Source organism: Nematolebias whitei, chromosome 19 (genome assembly GCF_014905685.2).
Source record: "Nematolebias whitei isolate Nwh7 chromosome 19, NemWhi1, whole genome shotgun sequence".
Classification (NCBI taxonomy): domain Eukaryota; kingdom Metazoa; phylum Chordata; class Actinopteri; order Cyprinodontiformes; family Rivulidae; genus Nematolebias; species Nematolebias whitei.
Window position 1 is genome coordinate 18,363,732 of NC_056516.1, and position 19,402 is coordinate 18,383,133.

Genomic DNA, 19,402 nt, shown 5'->3' on the forward strand with positions numbered 1-19,402 from the left:
CAGCCTTTAAGGCAATATGAATGCTAGGAGGTGTAGCCCTACAGTAACTTGGTGCAATTTTGACACTTTCAAAAGGTTTATTTTTGAATATGATCAGACTCCACTGATTACTGCAGTTTTAAAGATACTTTTTCTTGTGGCATTTGCCTATGAGTTTTCACTGGTTGAGTAGCACCAGGGTATGAAAAGCTTCTTAAATGCTGCAAAATTCAGCTTCACTGCTGCATAATGGATAATATGCATGAACCAGATGCCTACCAGCTTATATCTAAAGTTTCTGCTCAACCAGTCATTGATGGAGCTGAACCCAAAGGGAACTTGGACCAATAGTTGTTCCTGTTATCCACCTGTGTTTGTCTGTCTCTGAGTTTCCCCCCCCCACTCTTTTCCAGATGATGGAGTTTCATCTGTGGATAGCGTGTTCATCTTCCAGAGCTCTGCAGAGGAGGCTGCAAATACGTCCTACGATGCTATTGTGGTTGAGCAGTGGACCGTTGTAGATGTAAGGTTTTATTTTACAGTTTGAGCTTGAAAGTCAGAATATTTGACATTTCAGAAGGAGAAAAAAATAATCAAGTGGAACAAAGTTGGATTTAGTTTTTCCTTTGAAAGCTGAATAAACTTTACCAGCTCAAAGCTAAACTCTGACATGTTGCTTTGGCATTTGTATGCGATTACAGAAGTCCCTCGTTTATCGCAGGGTTTAGGGGCCACGCCCAAGTGATAAGTGGAAAAACTGCCAAGTACAGATAGTAGTACAAATCTTAATAGTAAGTAGTAGTTTTTTAGTTTTATATATTTATATTTTATATATACAAACCGGATTCCAAAAAAGTTGGGACACTAAACAAATTGTGAATAAAAACTGAATGCAATGATGTGGGGGTGCCAACATCTAATATTTTATTCAGAATAGAACACAAATCACAGATCAAAAGTTTAAACTGAGAGAATGTATCATTTTAAGGGAAAAATCTGTTGTTTCCAAATTTCATGGTGTCAACAAATCCCAAAAAAGTTGGGACAAGTCCATTTTTACCACTGTGTGGCATCTCCCCTTCTTCTTACAACACTCAACAGACGTCTGGGGACAGAGGAGACCAGTTTCTCAAGTTTAGAAATAGGAATGCTCTCCCATTCATGTCTAATACGGGCCTCTAACTGTTCAATCGTCTTGGGCCTTCTTTGTCGCACCTTCCTCTTTATGATGCGCCAAATGTTCTCTATAGGTGAAAGATCTGGACAGCAGGCTGGCCATTTCAGTACCCGGATCCTTCTCCTACGTAGCCATGATGTTGTGATTGCTGCAGAATGTGGTCTGGCATTATCGTGTTGAAAAATGCAGGGTCTTCCCTGAAAGAGATGACGTCTAGACGGGAGCATATGTTGTTCTAGAACCTGAGCATAGTTCTCTGCATTAATGGTGCCTTTCCAGACATGCAAGCTGTACATGCCACAAGCGCTCATGCAACCCCATACCATCAGTGATGCAGGCTTCTGAACAGAGCGTTCATAACAACTTGGGCTATCCTTGTCCTCTCTGGTCCGGATGACATGGTGTCTCAATGTTCCATAAAGAACTTCAAATCGTGACTCATCTGACCACAGAACAGTCTTCCATTTTGCCACACTCCATTTTAAATGACCCCTGGCCCAGTGCAAACGTCTGAGCTTGTGGAGCTTGCTTAGAAATGGCTTCCTCTTTGCACTGTAGAGTTTCAGCTGGCAAAGGCAGATGGCACAGTGGATTGTGTTCACTGACGATGCTTTTTGGAAGTATTCCTGAGCCCATTCTGTTATTTCCTTGACAGTGGCATTGCTGTTTGAGGTGCAGTGACGTTTAAGGGCCCGGAGATCATGAGCATCCAGTAGAGTTTTACGGCCTTGACCCTTACGCACAGCGATTGTTCCAGATTCTCTGAATATTTTGATGATGTTATGCACGGTTGATGATGATAACTTAAAAGTCTTTGCTATTTTATGCTGGGTAACACCATTCTGGTATTGCTGCACTATCTTTCTGCACAACAATGATGGAATTGGTGATCCTCTTACCATCTTGGCTTCTGAGAGATACTGACACTCTGAGAAGCTCTTTTTATACCCAATCATGTTGTCAATTGACCTAATTAGTGTTAATTGGTCTTCCAGCTTTTCGTTATATGCTCAATTTCCTTTTTTCCAGCCACTTGTTGCTACTTGTCCCAACTTTTTTGGGATTTGTCGACACTGTGAAATTTTGAATCAACAGATATTTTTCCTTTAAAATGTTACATTTACTCAGATTAAACTTTTGATCTGTCATCTATGTTATATTACGAATAAAATATTAACATTTACCATCTCCACATCATTGCATTCAGTTTTTATTCACAATTTGTTTAGTGTCCCAACTTTTTTGGAATCCAGTTTGTGTGTGTGTATATATATATATATATATATATACTAAATAAAACCCTTTCTAAGCTTTATGAACCCTTCCCACACTATTGCAATATTCTAAACAATATGTTTCTAAACTCTAAACGCTCTAAAAGAGCACATCATATCATGATCTCCGCTCTCTGCCAGCCCACTTCTACACTGCAATCACACCCATAACCTGCTCCCAATCTCCCTCCTTCTGTGTAAATGAACTATTTAAATACTGTAATATTTTAAATAAACAATCCATGCAGCGTGGATTATTTAAAATATTACAGTATTTAAATTTAAATTATATAGAAGTGTAGCAGGACAGCAAAGGGTTAACCCTTTACAAAGCTGCGGCAGCCAGAGGGGAAATGTGGGCGTGGCAGAGAGCGGAGATCATGACAGGTTGCAGGAGGGAACTTCTCCATGCACCTATGGGCTGCACACAGGTGCTAAAATTCATTTAAAATAAAAATTCAATGCCACTTGTACAACTCATCCATTAATCAGCCAATCGTATGTCATGTCCAATCGCACTTTGAATAACCGCAAAGAGAGAGTTTGCGAAAGTTGAACCACAAAGTAGCGGGGGACCATTAACTGTAATACAACGTAATGCGTCAATAAGACTTTGTATTGTTGATATTTGTGAGTCGATGAATTAACCTTATTGGATGTTCAATTCCCAAACTGAATGAGACTTAAGGTGGACTAAGTCACACATTGTCAAATTTTACTTGAGAGTAAAAGGGAGAAACTGCAGCATGCTTCCTTCCTTCCTTCCTTCCTTTGTGCATTTTTTAATATTGTGACTTTTTTCCAGGGAGTTGTGGTAAAGACAGACTACATCCCTCTGCTGCAATCGTTAGCCCCATACGGATGGAGACTGATGTGCGTGTTACCCACACCCATTGTCAAGACAAATAGGTACCCCTCCTCTCCTCTCCTCTAAATAAAAACACTTTCATCAACAAAAATAGTCACACAACTGTTCGGTTTTTACTTTTTTAATCTCGTTGATCAATACCACCTAAACTTAGCCAGGCCTAATTACAGTTTTACTTTACCGTTCATTGTGAAGTCGTCACTCTTCTAAAACGCCTCGTGCCTTTTGGGATTAGGACTGACAGAGGAACTTCGACGTGAAGGACAGCTGGTTCGAGATCTGACAAATCACGATCATACGCTCGTCTGAACATGAGAAAGCTTTTCAAATCTGTTGCCGCTGCGAACAACAAACGCCGCCGCTGAACTGCGGTCGCCGTGTAACCTGTCACTTTACAAACCGCAGGAAGCAGATTTCAGTGCATGCGGAAATACGCAAGATGCTCAAATTATTATTAAATAGTGGGAAACGGTCATTAAAGAGCTGCTTTCCTTTTTTTTTTTCCAGTGATGGGAGTTTGTCGACTAAGCAAATCCTTTTCCTTCAGAGACCCGTTTTGCAGCGCAAGAGGAAAGACTTCAAGGTGCGTCTTCTGTCTTAGCAACAAACCTGACAGTTGTCTCGGTGGCGCCCTGAGGGCATGTGACTTGATGTCACAGACTGTGCCATTAAGAAGTTGTGTTGCTAAATATGGGATGCACAGCGAATATAAACCCACGTTTAAAAAAACGTCTAATAATAGGCAAGTGGGCCTCAAAGTGTACAGGAAAGAAGCGTCAGTGAACAGAGCTTTGTTGTGTTTGTCAGGTGTCTGCAGAGACGGCATGAAAAGACTCAACACAAAGACGCTAAAACTATTTCAAACATGTCCGTTTGATTTCAGATGCTGAGCCTCAGAGGTCGCAGCAAGCCAAAGAAACACTTTGCCGGAGAAGCACTGGACGAACAAGAGAGCAAGTCCCTCGTGATCGAGACTGAGATGGACAGGCTGAGAGTTAACGAGGAGGAGGAAGGGAGGAGCAGGAGAGCGAGCCTTCAGAGTGGAGAGGATGCATCGCATCAAAAGAGCTTCTCGTTCCTGTTAGAGCGACGGCCTTCCGCTGAGGAGGAAACCGACGTCGACGAGGTCCCGCAGGAGAAGTTGAGGTGGACGGATTTCTGTCAAAGTGATGCTGGGGGGTTAAAGGAGGTCAGGGTGGACGAGCGGATCAAACACCAGCTGTTTTCAGGTGTTTGTTGACAGATTGGACACAAAGCAGGCAGAGGGAGCAGACGCCTGGTTTACCTACAGGACAAGAAGCTTTTTGAGTTTTAGCTGCTGCAGCGAACCCAAAGGGACCCGTGATTTGTTGTGTTCATGGTTCTGTCTGCTCTGATTTGGGTCAGCGAGGAGTTACGCAGCTCTTCCCTTTAGGTCTGCGTTCAGATGTCTTACACAGCGTAACCTAGAGCTAGTCTCCAGTCAATGCCTTAAATATGATTTTTTTGGTCACTTTTTTTTAATTTTGTCATTTTAGACTGGAATTTCATTTGTCCTACTGATATTTTTATATAAATATAAAAGTTGTGGGGGGAAAGAAGTGGATAAAAGGTTAGTGTCAGGGCAGCAGGAGGTCCGGGGTCAGTGCTGACCTTAGGCTTAATCAACAGTTTCTGACCGTCTGGGTAAAACATTATGTGGAGGAGCTTCCAAACATAAAGAGGTCTGGACATCCAAATCATTACAACGTCCTGCTCAGTTCGGAACAGTCCAGGAAGTCAACTTGTTAATGCTCGTTGTTGGTTGTGAGTAAAATGTGTTAAGTAGGGATGCACAATATTGTATTTTTGGCCGATATCCGATACTTTTAATATACTTTCCTTTGTCAGAACATAGCCCTCTTATTTAGGCTTATTTGCTACAAAAATTGTGTACCAGCTGTAAGAGCTGGTGACATATATTCAGTAACAGCCATATGATATGCATAGCACTTTAACATATTAAATGAAAAGTGTTGAATATTACTTATTAGCATTAGTCACCTGTGATGCTGTCTCTCTTGTGGAGGCTTGTTCCAGGTTCCTAGCTGCAGTGTGAGATCCTCTGCACTCCTGTGCATGAAGAAAGTTTTTGTCTGTCCATTGTGCTGCAAGATTAATCATGCTAACGGGGCTAACACGACGTCCAAATGTCTGTGGTAAAACTCACCCAAGTGCTATTAGCTTCTCAATGACGTCGGAAATGGTTTGTAACTCGAGTAAGGCTACGTCAGAAAAATATCTCTGACTGGGAACAATGTAACGAGGCTCAACGTGGTCCAAAAATCTTCAGAATCCGACATCCTCAAAAAAGAAAAAAAATCCACACCGCCGACATTTTGACGACTTCTTCTTTGCGGTGATCAGATCAGGTAGCCACGCGTGATGTCATCCCGTTGTGCTGGCGCTGCGGCATCCTTGTCATACAAAAAAAGAGTCTTTTATATCTGTGAGTTATTTTGACGGAAAGGCCGATAATATTGTGCATCCCTAGTTAAGAGCAAATATAGAAGTGAACATTTCATGAGTCTTAAAAGAAGAGGGGATCCGGTTAGATGTTTGATCAGAAAAAAAAAAAGAAATCCAGTTCTAAAACTGAATACAGAAAAACAAGTGTAGTGAAGCAACCACAAGCTGTAAAACATCTGGAAGCACAACGTTGGCAGGCGCAGTTGCCAGTACTGGTTGGTGATGGTTAATGCAAGCTCAGTGTTGAGAATTGTCTGCTCACAATAAACCAAATGCAGGTATGCTGATAGGCTTCACATTATAGACATCCACAAAGTAACCCAGAGAAAACCAAACCAGTCAACAGTTTTACACTTCTTAATGGTGGTGAGTTTTTCAACATGAAAGCAAAATGGGTTTTAAATCATTGGATGCACATCTACAACTGATTAGGTTTTGGACTCAGCCTGGTTCAAGATGGTGGCCACTGCTAATCAACCTTACAAACAAAAAATGGCTGTTACTCGATTTTACAGATGTTTACCGTATTTTTCGGATTATAAGGCGCATTAAGTGAAACTAAAACATTGACAGATTTTTTTTTAGCGCTGTGTTCCACATAAAATCAGTTTGAGGTCAATAAGCACAACAAGAATTAATACATACATTGGATTATAAGGCTCAGTGTCTATTTTTAGGAAAATTAAAGGATTTTAAGTGCGACTTATAGTCCGAAAAATATGGTAATATTTTGTGTGGTGGTAGCTGAGAGTCATCCTCAGTCAACACACTCCGAGCATCAACAGATCATTTGACGTGCAAGATGGACATGCTACGGTCGTTAGGCTGCGCTTCTAATTAAACGCTCAAACTACAGGCAGGAAATATGGAAATGAAATTCGTTGCTCCTGTCAAGACGCAAAGCAACCGGTACGTAATTGAGAAAGTATTAAAATTTTAACTTTTGCTTCTGTTTTGGAAATTTGAGCCCCTAAAAAAAGCAGGTTAAACACAAAAAAGTGCCCATTTTTAAAACCTGCATCAAGTATATAAGTACTGTAGATTGTGTGGCAACAAATAATTATCCAGAATAAAAAAGTGCCAACAAAATACAAATTTGTTTTCAACAACAAGCCTGTAAATGCAGACAAGTTAAACTTCATAAATTATCTAATAAAAAAAAAAAAATTACAAATGAATATGGACGTTAATAAGAAATTAAGCACCAGATTTTAAAACGTTTTGCTCCATAAACATTGGTCAGTTAATAGATCCGTTTAAGTTTAAACATGTCTAATACACTTTATGGTTTTCAGCTCTTAAACCAAACATTTTTCAAACATTGGAAGCGTTACAAAATATCTATTTTTAGGTTTATTTTATTGCGATAACATTTTTTTGAAGAGAATTCCTCCCAAGTTTGACCAACTTTTAATTTTATTGTTCTGCGTTCAGTAACCCAGGACAACGTGCCCTTTATGATGTTTTTCTTGGACTACCCGTGAAGTGGTGTAACATGTAGGTCTTGATATAATAAGATCAATAAAGTGTTTCAAAACAAAATGCCTTAAAGGTTCTTTATTTCATTTAAATGTTACCTACATAAATAGTTTTCCTCTTAAGTGGAAGAAATGACACGACCTTCGCTGAGACGACGGCAGGACCGTCTCAGAAGGAAGGTTCGGTGATGGAACCAATCAGACCACCTGGAGGATCCATTACAGAGCACCGTGGGACACTTCCTCCTCTACCCTGGGATGAGAGTCCGTTTGTGGATGAGTGCGAGTGAAGAAGAGATGAGAATGGAGTATGTAATGGTGAGTTAAACAGACTGGGAGACTGGCCAAGAGTGGGGGAGTTCATCAAGTTTCTACACAATGCGAAAAATGTCTCATCAGTCAGATATTCCAAAATATTTACTTGTGTTTTATTCAGCATATATAACACTTCTAAGAATATTAAATCCTTTAAAAATTTTATTGTACTCTATTAATCCCCAATGGAGAAATTAATTTTCTGCACTTTTCCCATTGCACATGTGAAGCAGAGGGCGGCCATCTAGGGTGCCCAGGGAGCAGCTGGAGTGGTTAAGGGCCTTGCTCATGAGCTCAGAGTGGGGCAAATAAGGGTGGAGGCATGTGTGGATGTTGCAGCTTTTCCACCCACATTTTTTTTTTCATGTTGCTGGTCCAGGGAGTTGAACCGGTGATCCTCTGATCACAGGCCCACCCTCTCTAGCCTCTGCGCCACCACTCCCCCATGTTAACACATCTTGTGAATTTGATCAGAAATAAACTCAATTTCTGCTAAATGAGGCCGTTGAAGTGGCTATCTACCGCAGGTAAGATGTTAATTGTTCATACCTTTCTGTAAAACGTCACTTTAAAAGATCAGTTGCTTTTATATTAATATCAGTTGTCTGCTTAAAGGAAGCCTTTTGATATAACCAAGTAGACAACTTGGTTGCAGGGCCGCTGTGGTGTAGAGGTAGGGCAGCCGACCTGGGACCATAAAGTCGCAGGTTCAACTCCCCACCATGCCCACGTCGTGGTATCCTTGAACAAGACAACTAATCCTTAACTGCTCCCCGGGCACCTACATAGCTGCCCAAAACAAGTCTTGAAAATGAGTTCTCGTGACTCAACTAGACTACATGTATAAATAAAGTTTAAATTAAATTTAAAAAGTGATAGTTTCACAATCTGAGACGCTTCCTGCTGTTTCTGTGAGCAGCACCTTCACCTGCTGCGGTTATCTGAAGGTGCAACCGTTCTGAGCGAGGCGATTTGATCAGATGCAGCGTTTTAATGTTAACAGTGTGAAAGATAACCTTCATACACCCCACACTGTGCCGTCTGAACACTTTACTCAACAATAAAACATCATGTGCAGGCTGCAAATAAGTTTTGCAAAAATTACACAATTTCTTTTTTCAAGTCACAATTTGTTGAAGTGTACACAAGAAGGCACTGCAGTTGTTGACGTCTTCCTGGTCATATTAGAGAAAAATCTAACTCATCTCCGGTCTCTGAGTCACTTGTTGGCTGAAGAGCGAGTCTTGCAGTCCGTTACTGATCTTACCCCAGGAGGGCTCAGAGGTTTTCACTTGTCAGTCAAATCACAGAAAAGTTCCTGATGATGACAGAGGAAACGAGTCTGGTCCTACCACCATTTCTCAAAGATGATCCTGTCTTCAGGGAGGCCGAGGTCAGTGAGGGTTTTTGAAACTGCTTCGATTATGGGTGGAGGTCCACATATGTAGCACAAAGTCCTTTGTGGGTTCACGTGAGCCTGCAACTCCTCTTCTGTGATTCTTCCACCTAAAGAGACAGTAAACTGATTAATTACAACTCTGCGCTGACTGAGGCACGTACTGCTTCAGCTTACTCATAGCTGAGAGCCTGTTCTACATGAAGACGGATAAATCTACAAAAGTAGAACGTGACAGCCACTCAGTCATTCCGGCTAAACGAAAAACGACATTTGTGCAATTTACTTCTGACAAATGGCTGGAGGTGCGGGTCGACTTCTGCCCTTTGTTGCGTGACGTGGAAGTGACACGAGAACTTGTCAGGAAACTGCTGACACGTCTCAACGATGGAGCGCTGGAAAAACACATTAGATACATTTATGCACAAGGTTTCCTTTGCATAACTAAAACACGCCTGAGGAGTTCCTTAATAAAACCAGTCTAAAGGCAGACCTTAAAGAGCAGCTCCGTCGTGTTCTTGGCGCTGTAACAGAGGTGGGTCGCGCCGACGCTGTAGTCCCGACCATCTGAAGCGTGACTGAGCTGGAGCAGATCTGCTGTGTGCAACAGAATGGAGTACAAGGGATTGATGCCTACACCACCAGCCACCAACAGCAAGTCCACCGAGGGATCAGAAGGTGATGGGTCGAAGAAGAAGTCCCCACCGACACGCATGTCCACTTGGGAGCCAACAGTACACTGAGGAGGAAAAACCACACATGTAGTTGAGAAAAAAAAATCAGGGTTTACACACAAATGCACAAAGTCGAGCACTTTCATTACATTCACGTAATAACACTCCTAAACTAGTAAAACGGTGCGCAAACTACAACAGGAGCACAATATCAAAGAAGAGATCAAACACCAGTCCCAGAGCTGGGAGCTGTAGGTTTCAGAACATTAAAAATGCACACGGCTTTCTCCCATTTCTTCCTGTAAAAGCACAGCAGTCCACATCTGTTTACTATGATCCTTCATTAAACACAGAGGCTGCAAACATGTAGGCTGCAGAGAGAGGCAAGCCCAAAAAACATTTATACAAACATTACTAAACCAATGTGCTTTTTATTAAACAAGCAATCTTGGACAAATGGTTCCTAATAAATAAAAGACAATGTTGAGAAACTTGAAAAAGTAAGTTTATATATTTTAATAATGATGACTTTGATTGTTTATACAGAGTAAACCCATGAAGCACAAATGTTACTTCTATCTTACAATTAATTTTAAACTACCGTATTTTCCACTGTATAAGTTGCATCAGTCTAAAAATGTCTAATCAAGTGAAAAAATATATAAATATGTCTCTTTGCTGTATAAGTCACATCTATTATGCGTCACTAATGACAACCTGGAAACGTGGGCCGGTGTTGTGCCAAAAATCGATAGGCTGCCAAATGGTGGCGGCGGGAGCGCACGCGGGAGGACTTTAACAAGAATTTAACAAGATTAACACTTAAAAACAATTATTTGCTTCCTCGATATTATAGCAAAGGTGTCTCAGTTGAACTTTTCCTTAATAAATTCACTTTAATGGTCATATCAGCTGCATTTTCTGTCCATCCCATCTCAGTGCGTGGCTGTGTTTGACCACTTTGAGCCCATCTCTCTGTCCTCTCTGGAGCAGGTAATGTGCAGCATGAAACCATCTGGTTCCCCCTTTGATGTGGTCCCCCCTCGACTACTAAAGGAAGTTTTTCCTACCCTGGGTCCTTTTATCCTCGCTATTCTGAATAGCAGTTTATCCTCAGGTGTGGTGCCAAAGACTTTTAAACATGCTGCTGTCCAGCCCCTCCTGAAAAAACCTAACCTTGACCCCTCAGTCATGTCCAACTTCCGGCCTGTCTCCAGACTCTCATTCACCTCTAAACTACTGGAAAAAATTGTGGAGTCTCAGTTGAAACAGTTTTTGGGGGATCACGCTATCCTAGAGTTATTCCAATCTGGCTTCAAATCCCTCCATAGCACTGAAACTGCTCTACTGAAGGTTTTTAATGACATTTTCATATCCACAGACGCAGGTGATTCTGTGCTGCTTGTCCTATTGGACCTTACATCTGCTTTTGACACCATCGACCACAACATCCTCATTTCTAGACTGGAGCAGTGGGTGAGCATCACAGGGTCAGCCCTTAAATGGTTTGGGTCCTACCTCTCTGACAGAACCTTCTGTGTCAATATCAAAGATTTTAGTTCGGCATCGACCGCACTCCAGTGGGGGGTACCGTAGGGGTACATCCTCGGTCCCCTTTTCTTTTCTTTATACCTGTTGCCACTAGGTGCTATCTTCCGCAAACACAACATACCCTTTCATTTCTACGCCGATGATTGCCAAATTTACTTCCCCCTGAGGCACAGAGGCACACGCTCTATTCAGCCTCTTCTTGACTGCCTGGCTGACATCCGGGACTGGATGGCTTTAAACTTCTTAAGCTTCAATGAGAAGAAGTCTGAAGTTATGCTGTTCCATCCCAGTGGCTCACTCATGAACCATGACATTGACCTTTTCTCTCTAGCCCCGCTAGAGAAACAAAAGGTCACTAATCTGGGGGTGATAATGGACCCGTCCTTAAAACTCAACAGTCACGTAAACATGATGGTCAAATCCTGTTTTTTTCAGCTGAGACAACTGTCTAAGCTGAAGCCTATACTCTCCAAGAAGAACCTTGAGACAGTGATCCACGCCTTCATAACATCTAGGCTTGATTACTGCAATTCACTTCTGTTTGGAATCAGTCAGTCCTCCATTGCTCATCTACAACTGGTCCAAAATGCTGCAGCCCGATTTTTAACTGGTACAGGCTATAGAGAGCACATCACGCCAGTTTTGGCCTCCTTGCACTGGCTACCCATTCACCTTCGGATCCAATTCAAAATTCTCATGTATGTTTTTAAATCACTGAACAGTTCCGCCCCATCCTATCTCACTGATCTTCTGCAGCCATATGTCCCACCGCGCTCTCTGAGGTCAGCAGACCAGATGCTTCTCTCAGTCCCAGAAACCCGTCGTAAGCTCGGAGGTGACAGGGCTTTCTCTGTTGCAGGTCCACGACTGTGGAATGAGTTGCCACTGAGTGTCCGGCAGGCTCCCACACTCTCAGTCTTTAAGTCTCGCTTGAAGACCCACTTCTATTCGCTTGCCTTTAACACGTTGTGATTTGTTTTGGTCCGGTCTGTTCTCTACTCTGTTGTCCATTTTAGTTAGCTTCTGCTGCTATTTGTATCTGTATTTCTATTTTATGTTTTCCTGTCCGCTGTGCATGTTTGTTTTCTTTTGTACAGCACTTTGGTTGGCCTTGTTGCTGTTTTAAGTGCTCTATAAATAAATTGGTATGGTATGGTATGGTATGGTATGGTATTTTCAAAAATCGATTTGCGGCTGCTGGAGCGCGTAGAGGGAGGACTCGCTGTGCATTTCTTCGAAACTTAACAAGATAACCACCTAAAAACAATTATTTGTTTGCTCAACATTATAGTAAATGTGGGTCTCATTTGAACTTTTCTTTAATAAATTCACTTTAATGGTCATTTCTCCAGGGCAACGCGGTGAAATGCAGCTGATTTAACATTTGCTCCAGGATTTGTGGACCGAGATCAAGGTTAGTTGTATGGCAATTGGCTTACCATATACCTCGAGGGTCCTCTAGCTGCTGCAGATGGTAATGTTTAACATTTTTCATGTCAGAATGAATGAAATTGTCAAATCTCTGCCAAAAATTGGATTATAAATATGACAAATAAAGTATTAGTCACTTCAGAGACTTGCAAATGTATGCAAATAGGTGCAACTTATACGGCGAAAAATACGGTATACGCCTAAACAGCAATTGAATGACTTCATTCAGACTTAAATCTCAACAGTTCCACTACACTTTGTAAATGCAACACAAACTTCAGTATACGGTAGTTTTAACAGCAATGCTGCAGCATGTTCATTTTTTGTGTTCACATGAACACACAAACCAATCTACCGGTACATGCTGTGAATACTTTCTTCTATCATTAATAAAGCAACTTAGTACTTTTTTCCCCGAGGATCTATACATGAAATATGTATAAAAATGACCACCTCACTCACCATTGTGTGGACCCAGTGTGCAGGGGGGTGTTTGGTGTATTTGACGGCCAGTTCGACGACTCCCTCACGCTGCAGCAAACCTGGACTGGAGCACATGGAGAAACCCCCCACCTTGTCCACACCTGGGATGAATAAATCTACCCTGCACCCACAAACGCATAAAAAAAAAAAAGTTTTTGTATTGAACGTTTTTTTGAATTCACAGAGAAAATCACAGATCTTCTTTACATTTCTGTTAATTTTGTCATAACTAAAGACAAACATCCTTTATTGAACATCTGCATGCGATTCGGTTGTGAAAACCAGCCGAGTCACAGGGATGAAAGTCAATCAGATGCAAAGTTCCCTGTCAGTAAATTTATTCAAATTGTAGCATCCCAGTCCCCAACAATGTTGTCCCTAGTAAAACCACCACAGCGATGCTAAACAGCTGAGCTAATGTTTGAAACAGTCCAACAATGTTCATCTGCCTTACACAAGAGTCAAAGTCCACAACCCTCAAAGACATTAAAAGTCAAGATGAGTTGAGAGTACAGATATTTTCTTCTGATCCATTTCTACCTGCAGATGAAGGAGCGGACAGCGTGTTATCATGAAAACACTTTAGACTCGTACCACCACCCACCAACAATATGGACAGGCTGCGTTATGTGCACTGATTAACCCTGGCAACACAAACTGGCAGAGCAAGTCTCTGGGAAAAAGGTCTGCCATCATCAAAAATCATTCATCATTACTTTAATATTTATTTAAAGCTAATTCATCTTAAAATCAGTCAAAACAGCTTCTAATAAGTCGGTGTGGAGCAGTTGACTGAACAGTTTGATAAGTCTTCACTTAACAAGGACTGATTCTTCCTTTAGTGTTCCTTTATATCAGCTGAATAAAGGACTTTAACTGTAAAAGTAGTCAGCAATCAAAGCTTTATACTCAGGATGAAGTATCTGACAGAATACTGCCACCATGTGGTGACTGTGAGTAACTCTGTCATTACATAAAGACAGCTGAATCCTTGTGTTGCTTTGAAAAAAATCCAAAAACAGCTGCTGCTCTGAGTCTGTTGTTCTTATGCTGTTATTATCTGTGTTGTTACATTTTGTTTCAAAGCCATTTGGGTGATAACGCTTCACATTTAATGTATTCTTCAGTGCGTGGGAAACAAGTCTGATGTTCATCATGGTTGAGTCAGGTCCTCTGGACAGTGGATCAGCGCCCTGATGGCTGCTTGCTATTCACAGAGGGTTGAATGATACTAGCATTGTAAGAGGGGGACAGGTGGACACGGAGACTTCCGCCTCTGTTTAACGATGGACGGGTTCTCATCACAAAGATGGCTTCCTTCACTCCTCTCTCAAACCCACATTCCTCTCTATCAAGGATGTGAACATCTTCACTCCTGAAAGAGTGGCCTCTGACCTGCAGATAAATGTAGACCGCAGAGTCCTGGCCTGATTATGTTGCTCTTCTGTGCTGGTCCATCCTTTTGGCCAGTGGCTGTTTAGTTATTCCGATGTACATTATTACTGATAGACTTATGTGCCTGTATGAGCATGCATCAGGACAAGTCTGATGTTGTTAATTTGTCTCAAGAACTAAGGCCACTGATGAGTTAGCTTGGATAAGATGGGCCTTTATGCAGACAAAAATGTTACGTTTGAAGAGCGTCTACTCACCACTGTCCTGCTTTGAAGGTAAAGTCTGGATGGACGGCTATTCTCAGTCTTTTTACCGTCTCCGACTCATTCACAATTCCACATACTTGAGCTGGATACAGAGCCTACATCATGTAGCCAATTAAACACAAACAAATAGATATTTCGAAGCAGATTTAAAATCTTATAAAGCCAAGTAAAATTTGTGGGCATGATCTTTAAAGTGAAATAGTTGAGATATAACCAGCTCAAGCACAAAGTACTAACTTACAATTTGTCTGTAGTTGCTCGCTGTCCTCTCTAGATGGTCCGCTTGTCTTTTGGAGGACATGTTTCTCCTGTTAAGGAGAAAACTGATTATTTAGCTGGTTTAAAGTAAATCCCTAGAAAAGGAAGTTCGAAATAATTCTCATTAAAGAACAATTGTTTTAAAATTGTCTCATTAAAAGTACACGATGTCCTCTGCTGTCACCCAGTTTGCGACAGAGGTGTCAGGACAGCAAGCTGACCTGGAGGTGGATGCAGGGCCCAGCAGCCTCCAGCAGAACCGAGCCCCGGCGGGACTCCACCGGGTGAAGCTTCGAGCAGCAGCCGACACGAACCCACAGGAGACGTTCATCCCGGTCTGGGTTCCTGTCAGAACACAAAGACGAAAACTGACACACAGCTGGCAGTGCTTAACCTTTTAATATACGCTTCATGCAGCAGCTTAGACTTCTGTGAAAGATTTTATCGAGAAAAGACAACCAGGCAAACATCATAAAACATTCCCCTAAAAGCTCATTGTAGCTAAATTCATCCTTACTGACCACCGAAACTTATTGGACTATAAGACCATAAAAAACAAACAAAAAGGTTAGTCGTCAAGTGTTACTTCACGACAATATACCAGCTACATGTATTTTTAATGAAAATTTAAATGGAGTTTGGCGTGACCTCTTTGGCATTAGCTAACTAGCTAAAGCCGCTTCATTATCTGTAATGCCGGCGGTTCCATTCCGGTTTGTATCTTAAAATAAAACACAGCACTGGCTATTTTTCTTACCTAGCAAAGACAACAGGGTGTTCCAATCAAAATCCCGTCATAAAACTTCTCACTAAAATTGTGACAACCCTCGTTATGTTGAGATTACACGACAAATTGTGCGGTCTTGCGCGTGACTTCTTCGGCGAGACAAAAAAGGCTTGAACTTTGTGCAGAGCGCCCCCTACCGGCCAATCTGCCGCACTGCTGGGGAATGTATTAAATTATTTTGTGTGAAACTTTGTTGTGTATTAGCCATGTTTTTATCAATTTTAATAGCTGCCGTATAAATTAAAGACATTTAGCCGATTAAATTATTGTTATTACTTTAATTAGTGGAAATAAATACATATAATTTAATGACAAAATCTTTTTACATCAGCAGCATTTGTAGTGAATAGCAAGGAATTTTTGCACCCCTTCACATCTCTCTTGTAGATGTTTCCAGCATATTGCAGCTCATTGTTGAGGCTTTTGCAACCTGAGATATTCCTGTCTGAGTTCAATGGGTCATTCTCAGACAACAAAGGCATCTGCTGTCACAAAAAAAAAAAGCTTTCAAAAGCCCATTGCACACTTATAATGCAACACCAAGCAACAAGGTAAGTTGTTTTGCATGTTTGTGGCCTTGGAAGTGTTTCTTATTTTTCTTTTACTTGCTCTGGGGTTTTGTGCGTGTCTGATGGAAATGCTGCCTTTGCATCTGAAATTTTGACAGTGCTGTGTTTTAGAGCGTGTTAATACTGGGTGTTTTTTTTTTTAATATTCAAATTCTTCCTGAGATTAATTTTGTGTCACTTTTGTTTTGTGTAATGTAAATATTCAGCAAGTTGGACTATATCTTTTTCACTAAACACTAAATATATCAGGTTTGCATTTACAAGACAATCTGAATGTTGTTGATTCATTGCAAATTTATATTTAAGTCCAATGTACAAAGTATTTTACGTTAGTTAGTTTTTAAAAGAAACAGTGCATTGTGTCATTTGGTGTTATTGCATTTAAATTATTTTTGCGATTTATTATTGGTATCAGAGTTCGGTTTGGGAATTCGATTGAAAAAAAACTTTTAATAATTAATAGGAAAGAAATCCTAACCATATTCAATTTTTTGTAATTTTTTTTGCTTCATCAGTTAATAAACAATGGTAAAGGCACCCTCAGATGTGGGTGCTTTCAGCCTCCATTTGAAATGATAGAAGTGGGCAATGAGAATGGATGGATGGACCGATTCAACCTTTATTTAAACAGGTTAGTCCTGTTTAAATAAAGATGATGGATGTATTAGATGGATGGATGGATGGATGTGTCTGTTTTGCTGAAAAGAATATAAGATTTTATCTTTCATCTTATTTGCCACAATAAATTTTTTCTTGTAGTTTTGGGGAATTTGGTTCCCAAATTATTAAATTCCAAGAGGAATAAACTTTTTCTAGATGTTGTTTGGGTAATAAGATAAAAAAAAAAAAGTTATAGATTGCATAATGCAAATAACCAACAGTATTTATGTTTTGGTTGTTTTTATTGTTAGAAATTGTTTTAATTTCTCTTCCACTCTTAGTGAAACGGTATTTATAGATCAAAAAAGCAGTTCAGGAGCCATTCTGCTGAGTCATTTAATAAATATGGCATTATCTTGTCTTGTATGTTGAAAATGTGCTGAGTTGTGGAGTTCTCACTCATTAAACTTGATGCCATTTTTATATGATGATGCTGATTTTATTACAAAAATAATTATTCAAAAATAGAATATGACAAACAGTAATTAAAATCTAAAACACAAATATCCAAGAATAAGAATTTGGAAAATAACTTATCCGGAGAAGTGGTTGTAAAGTAATTAAGCAATAAGGATTAACCAATGATTAATTCTCCTTTAGCTAAAACAAAAACAAAATTCATTTAGGTTTTTATATACACAGTAATGTAGATAAAGTTTAAGTTTATAAATCGTTTACTTTTAGAATTTGAATGAGATGATTTATTGACTGTGACCAGATTGAGTTATCTATTAGCACAAAAAGAGACGAAAAAATATTCCCTGATTTATTTTGTCTCTGGCTCAGGTTGCCAAAAAATAAAAATAAAAATTGGACAAAGAGAAGGAAGCTCTAAGGTAAAGAGTTCTGTACAGGTACAGTTAGACAAATCTGAGTGTGTTTCTGTGTTTGCAGAAACTCAGCAGATGCAGAGGAACAAAGATGTAACAGCTGGATTCCTTTCTGCATTCCTGCAGGTTTATTTTATTTGTACTAAACACAGATGGACCTCTGCTGTGCAGACCTGCAGTTCCAAATTTACAAAAAAAAAAAAAACAGCTAGAGGCAAGCCAGCTGAACAATACACCCCTCACACAAAAAACACAATTATAGAAATTAAACTTGTTTCCTCAAGACAGAACGTCGCCTGCCCCTCCTCACTGCACGGGATAACAAAGTTTATTCGTTTAGTCAAAACAGGACTGAGATTCGCAGAGACAGACGAAAGATTCACGAGAAAACCTTAAAGAAAACTGTGGTTTTTTAGAAGCCAAGTGAAACCAATTGTTTATGTTACTACTATCCCGAGATAGTTGCTCACTTCCTTTGCAGAGATTTGTTCTTTTCGTGGCCGACCCTACCAGTCCGACTGGCTGCCTTGCTGCTCTCGTTCCCATCGCACACCTTTGCTCAACCTGTTGGTCCGAGCTGCAGAATGACAAAAAGAGATTTTCAGGTTTCTCTGAACTGTCACTCGCTGCACTCATACGCACTTGGTGCACATCAACGTCATCGGGAAGCATGAGTACAAATACACACATACGCATGCACTCTGATCCACTGTGCTTCTGAGTCAACATAACTATTTATACATGTTCGACTGATACATTTCACTTTGATTGGACCTATGACCTCAACACAAGTACACAAGCCTGTTTCTGAAGTGTGGGGATACTCTGTAAAACAGAAAATGACCAAAACAAAATATTTTACTGCTACTACTAATAACATTATTAATTAAAGCTGCAAGCAGCGTTGAAGGCCCTCGCAGCGAAGCGCCGCTGCGGCCTTATGGCGACCGCGGGAACTGCAGCGACCCTTCCCGGTCGCCATCGAGAACGCTCACGCTACCGTCACGCGCCCGTTCTCCGTAGTGCGCATTCGCCAAACCTTTGACATAAGCTGCGACCGCATATATACCTATTGTAATAATTTAGGGGGCGCACTTGAGTCAAATATTAAACAACAACACCACTGCGTCCATAAGTCCTCACTAGTGAAGCACCAAAAATCTGGTGCAGATCGGACGATATATCACTGAGATATAACAGGTTGAATTTTCTAGGGGGCGCACTTGAGTCAAATATTAAACAACAACACCACTGCGTCCATAAGTCCTCACTAGTCAAGCACCAAAAATCTGATGCAGATCGGACAATATATCACTGAGCTATAACAGTTTGATTTACCTAGGGGGCGCACTTGAGTCAAAAGTAAAACAACAATACCATTGTGTGTTTAAGTGTTCACTAATCACACACCAAAATCTGGTCCAGATCGGATGACATATCACTGAGAGATAACAGTTTGAATAATGTAGGGGGCGCCCTTGAGTCAAATATTAAACAACAAAACTAAAATGTCCATCAGCTCTC

General features: G+C 40.7%; 2 protein-coding genes across 2 annotated transcripts; one reads left to right on the plus strand and one right to left on the minus strand.

Annotated features, from left to right (window-relative positions):
- The first annotated feature begins 410 nt into the window (after positions 1–410).
- Positions 411–4,538, plus strand: LOC119426095 (raftlin). Its single transcript, XM_037693653.1, has 4 exons — positions 411–502; positions 3,236–3,339; positions 3,806–3,881; positions 4,182–4,538. Exons 2-4 carry the CDS (start codon positions 3,302–3,304, stop codon positions 4,536–4,538), a joined length of 471 nt encoding a protein of 156 aa, XP_037549581.1. The 5' UTR covers positions 411–502; positions 3,236–3,301.
- A 3,853-nt stretch (positions 4,539–8,391) lies between these two features.
- oxnad1 (oxidoreductase NAD-binding domain containing 1) lies at positions 8,392–15,906 on the minus strand. Its single transcript, XM_037692792.1, has 8 exons — positions 15,790–15,906; positions 15,254–15,377; positions 15,016–15,082; positions 14,766–14,869; positions 13,093–13,234; positions 9,468–9,713; positions 9,261–9,369; positions 8,392–9,084 (listed from the first exon to the last, which is right to left on the minus strand). The coding sequence occupies exons 2-8, from the start codon at positions 15,361–15,363 to the stop codon at positions 8,927–8,929; spliced, it is 936 nt and encodes a 311-aa protein (XP_037548720.1). The 5' UTR covers positions 15,364–15,377; positions 15,790–15,906; the 3' UTR covers positions 8,392–8,926.
- Between the last annotated feature and the right edge of the window lie 3,496 nt (positions 15,907–19,402).

Coding starts and splice junctions, on each gene's coding strand:
- LOC119426095 (XM_037693653.1), top strand. CDS start 3,302: ATGTGCGTGTTACCCACACCCATTGTCAAGACAAATAG. Junction 3,340..3,805: donor CCCATTGTCAAGACAAATAG/GTACCCCTCCTC, acceptor TTTTTTTTCCAG/TGATGGGAGTTTGTCGACTA. Junction 3,882..4,181: donor GCAAGAGGAAAGACTTCAAG/GTGCGTCTTCTG, acceptor GTTTGATTTCAG/ATGCTGAGCCTCAGAGGTCG.
- oxnad1 (XM_037692792.1), bottom strand. CDS start 15,363: ATGAACGTCTCCTGTGGGTTCGTGTCGGCTGCTGCTCGAAGCTTCACC. Junction 9,714..13,092: donor CACACTGGGTCCACACAATG/GTGAGTGAGGTG, acceptor TTTCCTCCTCAG/TGTACTGTTGGCTCCCAAGT. Junction 9,085..9,260: donor CCTCCAGCCATTTGTCAGAA/GTAAATTGCACA, acceptor CTGTCTCTTTAG/GTGGAAGAATCACAGAAGAG.